We start from the raw sequence: 16,595 nt of genomic DNA on the forward strand, positions 1-16,595 counted from the left end.
CGATAACTGCAACAGTTATCAAACAAATTGTACTAAAAACATGCTAATTCAATATTATAAGGTAGAGTAGAGTACAACAGTTATAAAGTAGCAGATTAAGATTCCAGCTCAGAATTGTAGGATACAGTAGCCTATACTGTGTCACAATCACCAGAGACAGAGGACAGAGTGCAGAGCAACACAAGCGGTAAATCTCAATCACAATCACTTTTTATTATCAATCAGGGTCAAACACCAGTCAAGCAATTAGATCAGGCAGAGGTACAAAAATGCTTGATGAAAAGATGGACAACAAGGAACAGAATCAGATCAAACACTGGAGCATCAATCAATCAATCAATCAATCAATCAATCAATCAATCAATCAATCAATCAATCAATCAATCAATCAATCAATCAATCAATCAATCAATCAATCAGGTACAACTCCTACCCTATTCAGAATTCAAAAGGGAAATGGCAGTAGAGTTTATCCCCACAAAAATGGACATAAACCCAAGGTGGTTCTTGGCCAGACTGAGCCACTGGTCTCCATATCTCTCTTTTAAATATTTTCTATGTTCTCATGCAAATGAGGGTGGTGGTGGTGGTGGTGTGTGTGTGTGGGGTCTCCCCCCTCTTTTCTCTCATATCCAATACAACTTCAAATACAATCTTATGGTGCAAGGAAAACTTAAGAGAAACGGAAAATGAAAATTAGCCTCTTTATCCAGTGTGTTAAGATGGGTCTCTTGACGCACTTCCTTCCAATCCTGTAATCTCAGTTTAGCAGTTTGCCAATAGGGTTAGTGGTGAGGTATAAAATCACACCCTTGCACTCTGACTCCTGATCCCACCAGCACTACTGAGCTCTTTTGGTGAAGAAGCCCAGTACAACAACACACAACCAAAATGGCTTGGGAAGGAGGAATCGAGCCCAATGGCACAGAGGGAAAGAACTTCTACATCCCCTTTTCCAACAAGACTGGGGTTGTTAGAAGTCCCTTTGAATATCCACAGTACTACATGGTGGATCCCATCATGTTCAAGCTTCTAGCCTTCTACATGTTCTTCCTGATCTGCACCGGAACTCCCATCAATGGTCTGACGCTGCTGGTAACTATGCAGAACAAGAAACTCCAGCAACCTCTCAACTACATCCTGGTCAACCTGGCTGTGGCCGGTCTCATCATGTGCGCCTTCGGATTCACCATCACCATCATCTCTGCTTTTAATGGCTACTTCGTTCTTGGAGCCACTGCCTGCGCTGTTGAGGGATTCATGGCCACGCTTGGAGGTAAAATGTCAGCTAAGACCCCAACTGATTTCTAGATTTCTCCTCAATGTTTCTTGGCACTGTAGTTGCATTGAACTGTTGCAAGTTAACCTTAAAGTTTCTCCCTCTTTTCTCTCTGCAGGTCAAGTTGCTCTCTGGTCTCTGGTCGTCCTGGCTGTTGAGAGATACATCGTCGTCTGCAAACCCATGGGAAGCTTCAAGTTCAGTAATACTCATGCCGGAGCTGGTGTCCTTTTCACCTGGGTCATGGCTTTTGCATGCGCCGGACCCCCACTGTTCGGCTGGTCGAGGTAAAAACACAAAGAACCACTCAAACATACCATCCATGTCTAAAAAGGTAAAAGTGAAAAATAATTAATTGTTTACAATAATGGCTCTTCTTCCATCTCACACAGGTACCTCCCTGAAGGCTTGCAGTGCTCCTGTGGACCTGACTACTACACTCTGGCAGAAGGCTTCAACAATGAATCATACGTCATGTACATGTTTGTTGTCCACTTCTTCACTCCTGTCTTCCTCATCTTCTTCACTTATGGAAGCCTGGTGCTGACAGTCAAAGCTGTGAGTAAAATGCCACTTCTTCTGACAGACCTTTTGGATATCTTCTTAACTTTATGTATTTATCATTGTAATTTTTAATGACCATTTCCAATTTTATTTGACCAAACTCTTCAGGCTGCAGCCCAGCAGCAGGAGTCAGAGTCCACCCAGAAGGCTGAGAGGGAAGTGACACGCATGTGCATCCTGATGGTCTTCGGCTTCCTGCTAGCTTGGGGGCCATATGCTACTTTTGCTGCCTGGATTTTCATGAACAAGGGAGCTGCCTTCACTGCCCTGACTGCATCCATCCCTGCCTTCTTTGCTAAGAGCTCAGCCTTGTACAACGTGGTGATCTATGTGCTGATGAACAAACAGGTTAGTTGCTATGAAATAGTCTTGCCTCAACTTTTCAGTGTTAAACTCACCTTGACCATTACTTGCTGGTTACTCTAACATGCTTTTTGCTCTTTTTCAGTTCCGTCAATGCATGCTCAGCACTATTGGAATGGGCGGCATGGTGGACGATGAGTCCTCAGTTTCTACCAGCAAGACAGAAGTGTCCTCTGTCTCTTAAATACAGAGACATTTTCATTTATCTGGACATTTTCCTTTTTACTCTCTCTTTAACCTTGAATAATCCTCAATGTGGACTGAGTTACGTTCATGGACGTCTGAACTACATGGAACTCATGAACTGCACGTATTCACCTTTTGTTTTGAAGGATGCTGGAAATATATTTGAATTCAAATTAATGCAAATAATTGTAAGATCTGTGAACACGTGTATATAGATGCTCATTTTGTCTCCCTGCGGCACAGATATCCCTGAGATGTCTGGGTCATTTGGCACCAATGAATCTACATAAACACCCTTAAGCAACATGTGTTTTAAATGCCACAATATTTATTTTGTTCTTTTGTTTGTTCGTTTGTTTGTTTGTCTGTTTTAACACGAGTTGGAGCACCTTTTGTTCTTTATTTTTTAAATGAGCAACTATATACATATTGAAAAACTGTTTTTGTCACTTGCCGGGATGGTCATCATGAATTGTAAACATTGTATATATTGTAAAACATAGCATAGCTAAATAAATGCATGCATGAAAATGGGTTGACATACAGTAGTGAGTTAATTTCTAACATCAGGTCATGAAAACTGCCATCCAAATATTAAATGAAATAGGAGCTTTAATTCTATATCAGGGATGTGATTGGCCAAGGACAAAAAAGCAGGAAATTATACGGACCCATAGCACGACACGGCAACAGTGCAGCCATTACACACACACAAAGACATAATTTTGACACTTTATATGAAAAGTATATACGCAAACAGAAAACAATTAATTTAAGGGGAAAAAAAACCTCAAAAACAGCATGTCAAACAATAGGTGCAGATATTATTACAGTGTGTGTCGTGAACATTACACACACTGTGACATAATCTTCATCATTTTGATCATTCAAAATGTGTCTGAGAACCAGTAGTGGCAGGTGGAATTAGCACTTGATACTGAACTTATTGGTATTTAAAAGGAAAACAAGCATGCAGTACTTAGCTCCATTTTAATATTTAATGATGGGGGAAAAAGTTCTAATATTTTTGTCCAATGTCTAATATTTTTGTAGCTGCTTAACTCTTTGAGTGCCAGCCCTTTTATAAAATGGTCAGTGCCATGTGCCAGCATTTCAGGGCATTTTGAGTAATATTTTAAGACCCAGAGAATATTTTGTACTATGACTCTGAAAACACAAAACAGCTCAAAGGAAAGAGGAGACTCTATTTAACTAGGGAAAAAAACATTTGTTTGTACCTTGTTCCATTCTTGATTTATCTTAAGCTGAATAGAGCCTGGTTGCACCAAAAAGACCACTTTTTTTCTAGAAAGCTGAGAAAAATGCATTTTTGTGAAAGAGAGTCTCTCAAGAAAAACAGTGATTTATCCGTTTTAATTTTGGCTTCAAAAACATGTAAGACATCTGAAAATGTAATTTCACATGTTTTTTCATTGTACAAAAAAAAAAAAACTAAAATACAACAAGTAGGAGTCTTACTCTGCAGAGTGATGCCTGCTCTCCTACTTCTCCTGTAGTTGCTGCCCCCTCACCCTGTCCTACCCCCTCCTCCCCCCCTCCCCTCACCCCCTCTCTGCCCCTCCCCTCTCCTACTTCTCCTCCTGCTTCATTCCCTCGTCTCTGAAGGAGGGAGGGAGACGTCATGGCGTCTTCAGCCTCTGTGCTGGACGCGGCCGCGCTGATCTCTCGGTTCGTCGTCACGTCTGTCAGACAGCAGCTGGTGAAACTGACTCCGCGATCCGCTTTCGCTTTGGCATTTTGGTGCTGATCATCTAGATCCGTTTACCTTTCCTGCCTCCTCTGATCACTTCATGCTGGAGCTATGCTAATAGCATCCGTGGCTAAGCTTTCCTCCAGCTCCACGTTACACTTGTTCCAGGCTCTGCCCATCGTTTTTCTCTAGAAATAGAAACATTCCCCCAACTTTTTTATCTCCGTACTGATCGCGCTCGTCTTCTCCTTCTTCTTCACTTCTTGCTCTGATCTACAGTCTTCTTCGTTTTACACATCCCAGAAGCCCCAAAATTACTCACAGTGGGTCTCATTCATGAAACGTGAGTAAATCTGTGTGTAGATTTGCACATAAAAGCTCACTCTACTAAAACTCTACTCCAGATTCATGAACGGTGCGGGAAACTCAGATTTGATCGTAAACACGTGTGTAAGATGATGAATGCCAACCCATCGTAACCTAACAACACGCCCCCGGTGATCAGCAATTAGCATAGATCTCCATACATGAATAGCCATATAAGGAGATCCTGACCACCATATTAGGAGGTAGGTGCATCCTGCTCACCTGCGGCGGCCATGACGCAAACAAGGAAAGAGGGAGAGAGAGAAAAAAAGAGAGATCACGGATCAAAGTCATTTTGGGTGAAGTGGAGTCCAGAAAAAATATTAAATTCTCTTCTGTTAGTAGTGGTGTGACTGGGACAGGTCAAAGGCTCGAGGGAAGAAACAGATTTAGTGAATTAAGTGGCCTATGCTTGGTTGATTAAAGAACCGTTTAAGAAGTAAAGCCAGAATAGTTCGATATGAAACATGTAAAAATAAATAAATAAATAAATAAATACACACAACTCCAGAGCTACAGCAGCGACGGGAGGAGGAGGCTCTTCACAGCCTCAGCTGTAGAGGAGCATGGTTGTATCAACACATGAAGTTATATAGGCAGGTTATATTGTTACAGAAGCACCAGCCGTCTGTCACAGCTCCATCCAAACCGGTGCCGACTGCGCTGCTACGCAGGGTGAAGTGTGCGCCCACCGAGCTTATACTGTAGCAACACAAAAAAGTTTTTTCCGGTTTTATATCAGATTATTATCATCATAAGATGGAGCCTTGACGTGTTTGTGCGTGTCCGATCCCTAAAACGTCTCTCTCTCCAAATATGTCTAATTGTTTGTCATGTTTAAATTACGTGTTTCAAAGGCGTCGGCGTATTTTGAACATGAGAGAGAGTAATACGGATTAAAATTGTGATTTCCAACAGTGACAAGCAGTATTTATTTGCATTCCTACATTTACACAAGCGCTACACACAGTCCGGAGCAGGTGTAGATTTCGTGAGTAGCTACGAAAAAATCAGCACTACTAAAAGATTGATGAATGCGGAAATCGGAAATGCAGATCACCTGAGCTGACGTGAGCTGTGCAGAGCAATACAACTTCAAGAGTAAAAAAGCTAAATATTCATCAAGATCCATAGAAGGAGATCCTATTTTATCATGATGAAAGATTAACTGCAGCTTCTGCAGGTTAACTGTTGACTTGCTCAGGGTTTAAAGGAGGTGTTCCTCTCTGCTGTCAATTTTTTATGCTGGTTGCTGCCCCCCTAATAAAAAAAAAAAAAAAAAAAAAAGGTTGAATCTTTTAACATCATTATTTTTTACACTAAATTACATGTTGTAGTATCGATAAGAGTATCGATAAGTATCAGTACCGATAAGGAGTATCGGTATGGGTATCGGTATCGATAAAATCCTAACGATATACATCCCTAGGGTTTACACACAAATCCGTGCTGCTCACGTTTCATGAATGAGACCCAGTGTGCGCAACAGCTTCCCCATTTACCAGCCGCAGAAAACTGCATTTGACGTATATGTACGTCAGTGGCACTCAAGCGTTGGATTTTGATTGACGTACATGTACGTCAATGGCACTCAATGAGTTAAGTAAATAAAATTATTAAAAAATTAAATAAAATAAAATAAAAAGCAGATTTAGTAGGCTACTGACTGAGGTCCCTATCATTGTAATGGCAAGAATGGCTGGAGTGTATGAAACTTAAACTGAACTCAGAACTGGTCTAGTGGGGAGCTGTGCCTGAAGAGCCCCCTTTACAGCAGGTAGCACACGCACGCACGCATACACACACACACACACACACACACACACCTGTTGCTGTGCTGTCTCTCTCTGTCCCTCAGCTCTCTGGACTGGTCTTTTGGGCTCTAATAAGTAGCATGGATGGCCCAACCCGTCCGGACGCGCTGGTTTGAGCCGGGTTCGTGCTGAGAATATGACTCGGGTGAGGCCGGGCTTCTTTTTTTTTTTTTTTTTTAACGGGTTCGGACAGAGAATTAATGCTCGTCGTAAATGTAAACACACTAACGTCAGCGCATCACGTGCAGCACCACTCCGCTCCAACAAACACTACCGCGGCAAAAAACAAACAAACAAAAAAACAAAACAAAACAAAACTACCGCAGCTACGTCTTCTTGTTACGTTACTGCTCAATGGTCGGGTCAATATCAACACCTATGGCTGTGTGGGTTAAATGGTGGATAATGGCGGTCTGGCGGTCCTACACCCCCACCCCCCCCTCTCAAAAAAAAAAAAAAAAAAAGCGGATTTGCACAATTTACGAATAGTCCATGAGCCAGACCACCAATCGCAATCGAAAGGGTGGGCAAATTCTTGTTGCTATTTTATTATTCCTATATATGTCCAGATTATTAATTGGTATGATAACCTTCGCACAAGAGTAGCTTAACAATATTTATCATGCATTCACTATTTTGACCATAAAAATGCCATATACACCAATTATGGCCATTCTCCGATGTTGCACATTTCATAATTTGTGTGCCACTACTGATGATTTAGAGCGCCTTTGCAGTTGCAGAAAGGCCCTGCAGATAATATTTGTTTGCACCACTAGTTGGCGCTAATTCCACTGGGTGCATGAGGGAGCGAGGGGGAAAATCGGCTTTAATACTGCTGTTAGCAGGAAGTAGCAGAGGACTTTTGTGAAATCACATTATACAGGGAACATTTTTAATGGTTTATATATACATCCAAGGTTAAGAAGGCTAAGATGTAGTGAGTAAAGATGACATTAACATTATAGCATATTACATCCATAGGTTTAGGGTTATTTAGGGGGAACTGGGGCATTGTTCATTAGGCTGACTGCAGAGAGGAAGAAACTGTTCTTGTGGCGTGAGGTCCTGGTCCGGATGGACCGGAGCCTTTTGCCAGAGGGGAGGGGCTTGAAGAGTTTGTGTCCAGGGTAAGAGGGGTCAGCAGCTATTCTGGCTCTGGTCCTGGAGATGTACAGCTCTTGAAGAGATGGGAGGCTGCAGCCGATCACCCTCTGGGCAGAGTGAATGACACGCTGCAGTTTGGCCTTGTCTCTGGCCGTAGCTGCAGCATACCAGACTGACATGGAGGATGTGAGGATGGATTCAGTGGTGGCAGTGTAGAAGTTCACCAGCATCTTCACAGGGAGGTGAAACTTCTTCAGCTGCAGCAGGAAGTATAGCCTATCCTCTGCTGAGGCTTCTTGGTGAGGGAGCTGATGTTCTGCTCCCATTGGAGCTCCTGGGAGATGGTGGTGCCCAGGAAGAAGAAGGACTCAACCAGGGTCACTGTAGAGTCACAGAGGATGACAGGGGGGAGGGCAGCTTGGTCCTTTCTGAAGTCCACTATCATCTCCACTGTCTTCAGAGCGTTCAGCTCCAGGTTGTTCATGTTGCACCATGACACCAGAGGGTCCGTCTCGCTGCTGTAGGCCGACACGTCCCCATCAGAGATGAGGCAGATGAGGGTGGTGTCAGCAAATTTCAGGAGCTTGACAGACTGGTGTCCAGATGTGCAGCTGATGGTGTACAGGGAGAACAGCAGAGGAGAAAGGACGCAACCTTGGGGGGATCCAGTGCTGATGGTCTGGGTGTCAGAGACATGCTTCCCCAGCCTCACGAACTACCGTCTGTCAGTCAGGAAGTCCGTAATCCACCTGCACATGGAGTCAGGCACATTAAGCTGGGAGAGCTTGTCACGGAGCAGAGCTGGGATGATCGTATTGAAGGCAGAGCTGAAGTCCACAAACAGTATCCTGGCGTAGGATCCAGTCCAGGTGCTAGTGGAGGGCCATGTTTACAGCATCATCTACAGATCTGTTGGCTCTGTAGGTGAACTGTAATGTCCTTAAGGTGGGACAAGACGAGGCACTCAAAAGTATTCATGACCACAGAAGTCAGAGCAACAGGTCTGTAGTCATTAAGGCCAGTGATCCTTGTCTTTTTGGGAACTGGAACAATGGCTGAGGCCTTGAAGCAAGCTGGCACATGACAGTTCTCCAGTGAGGTGTTAAAAATGTGTGTGAACACCGGAGACAGCTGATTGGCTCAGTGCTTCAGGGTGGAGGGGGAGACTTATACCCCTTTCCCACTGGCCAAAAAACCCGTTTAAACCCACAAACGCACCGACCCGCGTCAACCCGGGACGTCTGTCTGACTACCCATTTCTTCGACCATACATTTCTTTATTTTTGAGTCCATTAGTCCGACCTCCCATTTCTCCGACTTAAGTAGCCCTAACCCTCAACCTTACCCTAAACCTAACCTTAACACTGTAGAATGGGTAGTCGGAGAAATGAGCTGTCGGACTTTTCAATCGGACTGATGTATGCCCCCCCGTCGACCCACGTCAAATGACTCGGCAAGCGACGTGGGTTAAAATCGCCTTCAATCGGCTCGGCTCTGATCGGCTTGCAGTGGGAACACCAGACCCGGCTCAACCCGCTAATTTATGTGATGACATTGGGCGTTACGTGATGCCACATCATCGTACCAGTCGCGTCTCACGTAGGCTACCAAAACAAAGCTCTGCTTGCATTCAAGACTGGGATTTAAAGATCAAAGAACACTGACCAAAAAAGATTGAAAAAAAAGAAGCAACAGTCTGTTTAACTGACATGTTGTGCCGCGGACGTCCATCATAAGGCGGCCGCGGCAGACTCGCTGTCCTCCGTGGCGGGCGGCTGGGGCATGACACGGTGTTTCTCGCACTGCGAATGAAAGCGGGGCGACTGGTTTATGCGGGGGTTAGACAGACAGACCCGGCTCATTTTGGTCAATGGGAAAGAAGCCAAATGCCGATTGTTAGCGGGTCGACCCGCATTTAAAAAACCTGCGTCGACCCGCTGATGTTAGTAGGAAAACGGCTAGAGTTTGGGCCTGCAGCTTTGCACGGGTTCAGCCGTTTAAACAGTCTCTTCACCTCTCCTTCTTTGATTTGATTTGATTTCTATGATGGAGAGAGGTGTGAGAGGTGTGGGGGAGGGTGGCACTTGGGTGTGGGGCTGTGTAGGTGATCCAGGTTTGGAGGAGCTGTTGCTGATGAATGGCTGGTGGTTGGAGGTGTGGGGGATATCAGGTCTGTCCCATTGTCTTTCAAAGCGGCAGTAGAACTCGTTCAGGCTGTTGGCCAGGCGTAGGTCGTTGACAGAGGGACACTTGAAATACTGTACTGGCAGTATGCTCCACATTATTTGTGACAGAAGGAGCAAGCTCTTTAGTTGATTTTAATTGTGTAAAAAAATATTTGTTTGTTCTTGTTATTGCATGAAAAGTAAAACACTCTAAAAATGTTGGCTATTTCATGTGTAGGCCTATGTTCTAATTTTTATCACATTTTCATTCACATATTTCTGAGGTGAGTCTATTATTATTACAGTAGGGTCTTGATAAAAGGGAAAAACATCCTTGAAGTGATTTAGGCACTGAGTGGTCAACAAACAGCATAATACCGAACAAGCACTATACACAGTTTTCAAGTTTCCACTCTACCGGTCCACCTATTCAACACATGATAACCACCACTAAGCTACCTGTTTGCAATGGTTATCATGCCAAACTGTTCACTAGAGATGTCTACCAAGTCAAAAAAACAAACTAGAAATTGCCCACCCGTTCGATTGCGGGAGGCCAATTTTGGGGTCTTGGCTCATGGACTAAAGGTCGCATTTTCATGTCTAAAAATCCGTATTTCCGGAAAAATCACATGCCTGTATATACCCAGAGCTTTAAAGAGATTTACTGAAACTCAGAGAAGCTTGTATCAGGACAGACTATTAACTCATTGAGTGCCGGCCCTTTTATAAAATGGTCAGTGCCGTGTGCCAGCGTTTTGGGGCATTTTGAGTAATATTTCAAGACCCAGAGAATATTTTGTACTATGACTCTGAAAACACCGAACAGCTCAAAGGAAAGAGGAGACTCTCTATTTAACTAGGGAAAAAAACATTTGTTTGTACCTTGTTCCATTCTTGATATATCTTAAGCTGAATAGAGCCTGGTTGCACCAAAAAGACCACTTTTTTTCTAGAAAGCTGAGAAGAATGCATTTTTGTGAAAGAGAGTCTCCCCCCCCCCCAAAAAAAAAGAAAAAAAAATACAACAAGTACGAGCAGTTGCTGCCCCCTTAGCCTCTCGTTTGACGTCTATGGACGTCATTGGCACTCAAGCGTTGGATTTTGATTGACGTCCATAGACGTCAATGGCACTCAATGAGTTAAGAATGGAATTAGACAGGTTGTGAGACAGATTTATTGTGTACAAATAACTATGGCGCTTAGTATAGAGCTAGAACAGTCTCATAATGAATAAATGCACACAGAAATGAATAAATGCACAAAAGAAGATTCACAAATTTAGGGATTTCTATATATGTGACTCAAAACACAAATACATTTTCAAAGCAAACACAAATATGTTTCATTCCATTTATAAGTTAAAAAAAGATATTCAGATAAAAAATAAGATTAATAAACATATTTCCGATGCACACACAAATAGAAAAAATCTTCACAAATATTTGCATGTAGAAGTATTTGCAATCTTCATCAAATACATATTTGGAGCTTGTTATATTGATGAACTGTTGGACCTGCATTTACAAAGTGCTTTTAATTTGTAAACCTCGCTGCATTTGTGAGTGAGACTTTTAAGACTCTCTTGACGTGACTCCTATCCACAAATGCGTTTCTTCTTAGAGGGGATTGTCTGTAGCCAATCAGATGTCGTCTCCCTCCTTTACAGCCAATCATGTGATTGAAGACCGATCGATCCCTTTCCTGACCGGCCCCGATCGTTCCTTGTAGACTAAAAACCATAATACTGTACATCCATGCTAAAATATCTGCAGCCCCTGGCCGCGTGCGTGTGTTTTAATAACGTCATCAAACACCCCTCGTGGTGAAATACTCACATGATTGGCTGTAAAGGAGGGAGACATCTGATGGCTACAGATGATCCCCTCTAAGAAAATATGCATTTGTGGATCTGAGTCACGTCAGGAGAGTCTCAAAAGTCTCACACAAATGCAGCGAGGTTTACAAATGAACAGCACTTTGTAAATGCAGGTCCAACAGTTCATACTGTCTATCAATGCAACGATCTCCAAATATGTATTTGATGAAGATTGCAAATACTTTTACATGCATGTATGTTTATGAATCTTATTTTTTATGTGAGTATTTTTTTAGACTTATATATGGAATGAAACATTTGTGTGTGCATTGAAAATGTATTTGTGTTTTGAGTCACATATATAGAAATCCCCAAATACATTTGTGAATCTTTGTGCATTTATTCATTTCTGTGTGCATTTATTCATTATGAGACTGTTCTAGTGGTTGTTCCTACGTGCCTCAAAGCCACCACCATCATCCCCGTTCTGAAGAAACCAGCGCCATCCTGTTTCAATGACTACCGTCCAGTTGCACTCACTCCCATCCTCATGAAGTGCTTTGAACGGTTAGTCATGGAACACATCAAGTCTGTCCTCCCCCTCTCCCTGGACCCCTTTCAATTTGCATATCGGTCCAAACGCTCGACTGATGATGCCATCTCCGCTGCTCTTCACCCAGCCCTCACACACCTGGACTCAAAAGGCTCATACATCAGAATGCTGTTCATTGATTTCAGCGTTCAATACAATCATCCCCCAACAGCTCATCACCAAACTGGGCCGGCTCGGCCTAAACACCTCGCTGTGCAACTGGCTGCTGGACTTCCTGACTGGGAGACCCCAGGCGGTACGGGTTGGCAGCAACACATCCAGTACCACCATACTGAATACAGGGCCCCCCCCAAGGATGTGTGCTGAGTCCCCTCCTTTTCACTCTGCTGACCCACGACTGCACACCGCTGCACAGCTCAAACCTCTTCATCAAGTTTGCGGATGACACGGCTGTGGTGGGCCGCATCAGTAACAACGATGAGGCTAACTACAGGAGCGAGGTGAACCGCTTGGCCTTGTGGTGCAGAAACAACAACCTCTCTCTGAACATTGAGAAGACAAAGGAGATTGTTGTTGACTTCCGAAGAGTGCACACACAACATGCCCCTCTGACCATCAATGGTGCTGCTGTTGAGAGGGTGAGCAGCACCAAGTTCCTGGGCACATACATCACAGAGGACCTCTCCTGGACCAACAACTCCTCATCACTGGCCAAGAAAGCACACCAACGCCTCTACTTCCTCCGCAAACTGAAAAGATCCAGAGCCCCGGTACCCATCATGCAGGCTTTCTATAGAGGCACTGTTGAGAGCATCCTGACTAACTCCATCACGTTGTGGTACGGCGCCTGATCCGTGTCCTGTTGAAAGTCCCTCCAGCGCATCGTGAGAGCAGCCGAAAAAATCATCATTGCCCCCCTCCCCTCCCTCCATGATATATATCACACCCGTCTCCTCCGCAAAGCCCTTTGCATCGCTGGTGACCCCACCCACCCATCACACAGCCTCTTCAGCCTGCTGCCATCAGGGAGGAGACTGCGGAGTCTCCGAGCCAAGACCAGTAGGCTGGAGAAAAGCTTCTTCCACCAGGCAGTCAAGATGCTGAACTCTCTCCCTACACTTCCCCCGCCCCCTCCCCACTGTGGCCCCTGCCCACACAACCTGAACACTGAACTACATGCACACATTCACTACATTCATCTTATTCCAGTACAGTACAAAAAAAAAAAGACAATACTTGCACTACTGTCTTTTTGCACTTTACTGCTGCTGCTACTGCTATTGTGCCTTCTATTTATTTTTTTATTACTTGTTTGGCTTAGTTTTTTATTCATATTTATTTTAGATTGGTATTTTAGATTCACATATTGTTTTATTGTTTTTTTAAAAATGTTTATTGTCTGTCTGTCTACTGTTTGCACCAAGGGTCTGAGAGTAACACAATTTCGATTCTCTTATGTCCCGAACATATTGTGGAATTGACAATAAAGCTGACTTTGACTTTGACTAGCTCCATACTTAGGCCCTGGAGAGTAGATCAGCTTAGAGGACATATCGATGGATGTGAAGCTTCTATTTAAAGCCTACCACACACATAAATATATTGATTTTGCCCCGATTTTCCCCCTTCCGAACAAGGACAAAAATCGCCCAATTATCTTAGGCTCTTAAGATTATCTTATACGGGGGCGGTGCGTGGCGCAGTGGGTAAAGTGGCTGCCCCATGTAGAGGCTACAGTCCTCACCGCAGGCAGCCCCGGTTCAAATCCCACGTCGGGCAGCCCTTTCCTGCATGTCATTCCCCCTCTCTCTGCCTCCCCCTTTCCTGTCTATCTCTACTGTGTGCAAAAAAAAAGCCATAAAAATATATACTTAAAGATTATCTTATGCGATTATCCTGTAGTGTGTGGTGTGTTAGAGTTAAATTTTTCCCTTTCATTTCTCAACAAGTGAGAGAACCGCGAAGTGCATCAATGCGTGACGATTCTGTCTCCCTCTCCGAAATTTGGAACACAAAATAAAAACGCATGCAAATAAAACGCAATGGACTCAGTGTGCAAGGAGCCAGACCGTAACGTTTTTTGTCGGATGACGGATACGAAAAACGCATGCGAAAAAAACGGAGTGTGCAAAGACCTTAATTCAGTCATACAAAGATTAGACTACAGTACTGGGTTTTTTTGTGGGCCCTACTGGGCGCTGGGCTACGGCGCCCGTGATGTATCATGGAATAAAAAAAATATAATTTGTGGCCACGAAATAGCAAGTCGTTCCCACGAAATAGCAAGTCGTTCCCACAAAATAGTAATTCGTTCCCACGAAATAGTAATTTGTGGCCACGAAATATTAAGTCGTTCCCACGAAATACCTAATTCGTGGGAACGAATTACTATTTCGTTCCCACGAAATAGATATAACGTGAGCACGAAATACTAATGTACTCATGGACACATATGCGCCTGGTCCCGACCAGGTTATGTTCAGAGTTTAATCATAAAATATATATAAGCGCCGCTGTTTCATTATTTTAACCTATTTACAGCTGCGTCACCTTTACTTTGAAAGTCCAGTGGAGCTGAGCGTCAGGAGCTCATTATATATTAGGCTATAGCCTATATATTTCATTTTATATACAGTCAGTCACCGCTGAAAGAAGTTGTGCGCTCGCAGCAGGACAGACAATCAGATGGATAATTGGTAAAGTTAATAGTTTCACTTAATGTGGCCATTAATAAATTAATTCTAATGTTTCGCCTTATATGTCAGTGTTACCCAAACGCAAATCTTGAATAGGTCTCCGCTGTTTTCACATTTAAAAAGGTCTTTGTTATCTTTGTACAGAGACAATATGAGATTTGCTTGTAGTGCAGCACCTAAAAAAAACCCACTGTAGACTATTCAGCCTCGCTTCCAATAAAACACACACTCGCGTTATTGCGATCAGTGAACAATATAAAACACGATTTAAAATGACAGAAAGGTACAATTGGGTCACTTCACAGAGGACTAAACTCAAAAGAAACCACTGGAGCACTCCATATAGCTAATGCAGAGGTTTAATAAAGGTGCACAACACCTAAAGTTTCGATGCGGTGTGCGTCTTCATCAGAGGTAAGCCGAACATAGGGTGACACAGCTGGTTAGTCACTACCTGGTGTTCATTCATTACATTGGCAATGATGTTCTTACACTCACCAAATGGGCAATACTTGATCAAAGGGCAACTTAGGTCCGCCCACCAAGAATAGGCTTCCTTCGCATTACAGGCCACGGTGATCCCCTTATTGCAGCGATAGTCTATACTGTAAAATGTTAGCAGTACAGGCACATGGTAGCTTTGACTGTTCAGTGTGGTATACAGTGATCTTTAGCACCCACCAGAGGGGAAAAGCTTAAATGTCCAGGGCTAAACCTTGTAATTTTTCCTTCTTGTTTTCTTACTAGTGTCTAAGCCCCAGAGCAAAACCAGATTAGCACAATGACTACACGACTTCTGTATAGAACTGGGTCCCAGCAGAGGAAGAGGATGTACTTTTGTACTTTTTTTTAGATTTTTACCATATTTTGTAAATAAAAGTGATTTGAAAAAACTGTACTGAATATTTTTGTATATAGCATTGCATGGTGCACTGGTTAGCACTGTTGCCCTATCTGGCTGCCTCCCATGACCCTGCATAACCAGAGACAATAGATAAATAAATGTATAGACACATTAGTTGTGGGTGGGAGGGGTTTCTTAAAAATAATAATTTGAACTGTTCATCCAGGTACCTTGAAAATAATAAACAAGATGGGTAATAACACCTGTGTTGCATATCTATTATTTTAAAGCATGCACTTAGTTTTACCATTACTTAAGTACAAGTACTTAAGCAGACTGTTAAGTAATGCTCTAGTAGGGTAATCCAATTAGAAAGCTGTGGTCAGCTGTGCATGTCTCTGAGCACAACATGATGCAGGCACACATAAATTCATTAAAGGAGTCATCACCTGTTTTTTTACGCATCCAGTCCCCCTTAAGTTGCTTTGACTCAATTCTTAAAACTTATTAGAATTTTTTTTTTTTTTTTTTAAATCAAACTAAATTTTTCATATGGCAACTTTCTCTCATGAGAGTAAGCGCAAGGTTTTGACTGGGCCGGATGTTCATTGTATTAATATGTAATGAGGCGCACATTGATTGGACGCAAGAAGGACAGAGCCGAAATGGTGGCTGGCCCAGTGGGCTACATGCGGGCTGTATTGAAAACCACATACTATGCTGCTCTCTGTCGTGTACGTAACCATGTTATATAACTTCATAAAATAAAACAAAATTTAATTGGTTCATTGTAAAACATGTATTTATTGATGCAAATGTGGTGATTTCTGTACGTACGCTACACAGCCTCGGGGCAGAGCTGCTGCTCTGTGCGAAGGGTTACACCCCGCCTTTCCGAAGCCCCGCCTTTCCGACAATAGACTTCCATTCATCGTAATAGCGGGGTTTTCTATTTTTTCTAAAGACCCCGCTATTCCGAAAAGGCTATTGGGGGAAACCCCCAGTGCGCAGTGCGCATTGATCCTTTTTTCCTTTTTGGGGTCGAAATGGATCATGTGCATAATTAACTGCAAAACAAGCAAATAGCCTACTTCATATGACATATAATGTTCATTATGCTTCTAGCCT

The 16,595-nt window shown here is 43.2% G+C and overlaps 2 protein-coding genes across 2 annotated transcripts in view; both read left to right on the plus strand.

Annotated features, from left to right (window-relative positions):
* Window positions 1-2,733, plus strand: part of LOC146987834 (green-sensitive opsin-like) — a 25,857-nt gene extending 23,124 nt beyond the window's left edge. The window contains exon 6 of the transcript XR_015035862.1: window positions 2,445-2,733. The gene's annotated coding sequence lies outside the window, so the exon portion shown is untranslated. The remainder of the gene's footprint in view (window positions 1-2,444) is intronic.
* Window positions 841-2,528, plus strand: LOC146987838 (green-sensitive opsin-like). Its single transcript, XM_085777244.1, has 5 exons — window positions 841-1,276; window positions 1,398-1,566; window positions 1,672-1,837; window positions 1,952-2,191; window positions 2,292-2,528. The coding sequence occupies exons 1-5, from the start codon at window positions 892-894 to the stop codon at window positions 2,388-2,390; spliced, it is 1,059 nt and encodes a 352-aa protein (XP_085633370.1). The 5' UTR covers window positions 841-891; the 3' UTR covers window positions 2,391-2,528.
* Window positions 2,734-16,595: the final 13,862 nt, after the last annotated feature.

Source organism: Trachurus japonicus, chromosome 5, assembly GCF_045865225.1.
Source record: "Trachurus japonicus isolate A0001 chromosome 5, Traja_1.0".
Lineage (NCBI taxonomy): Eukaryota > Metazoa > Chordata > Actinopteri > Carangiformes > Carangidae > Trachurus > Trachurus japonicus.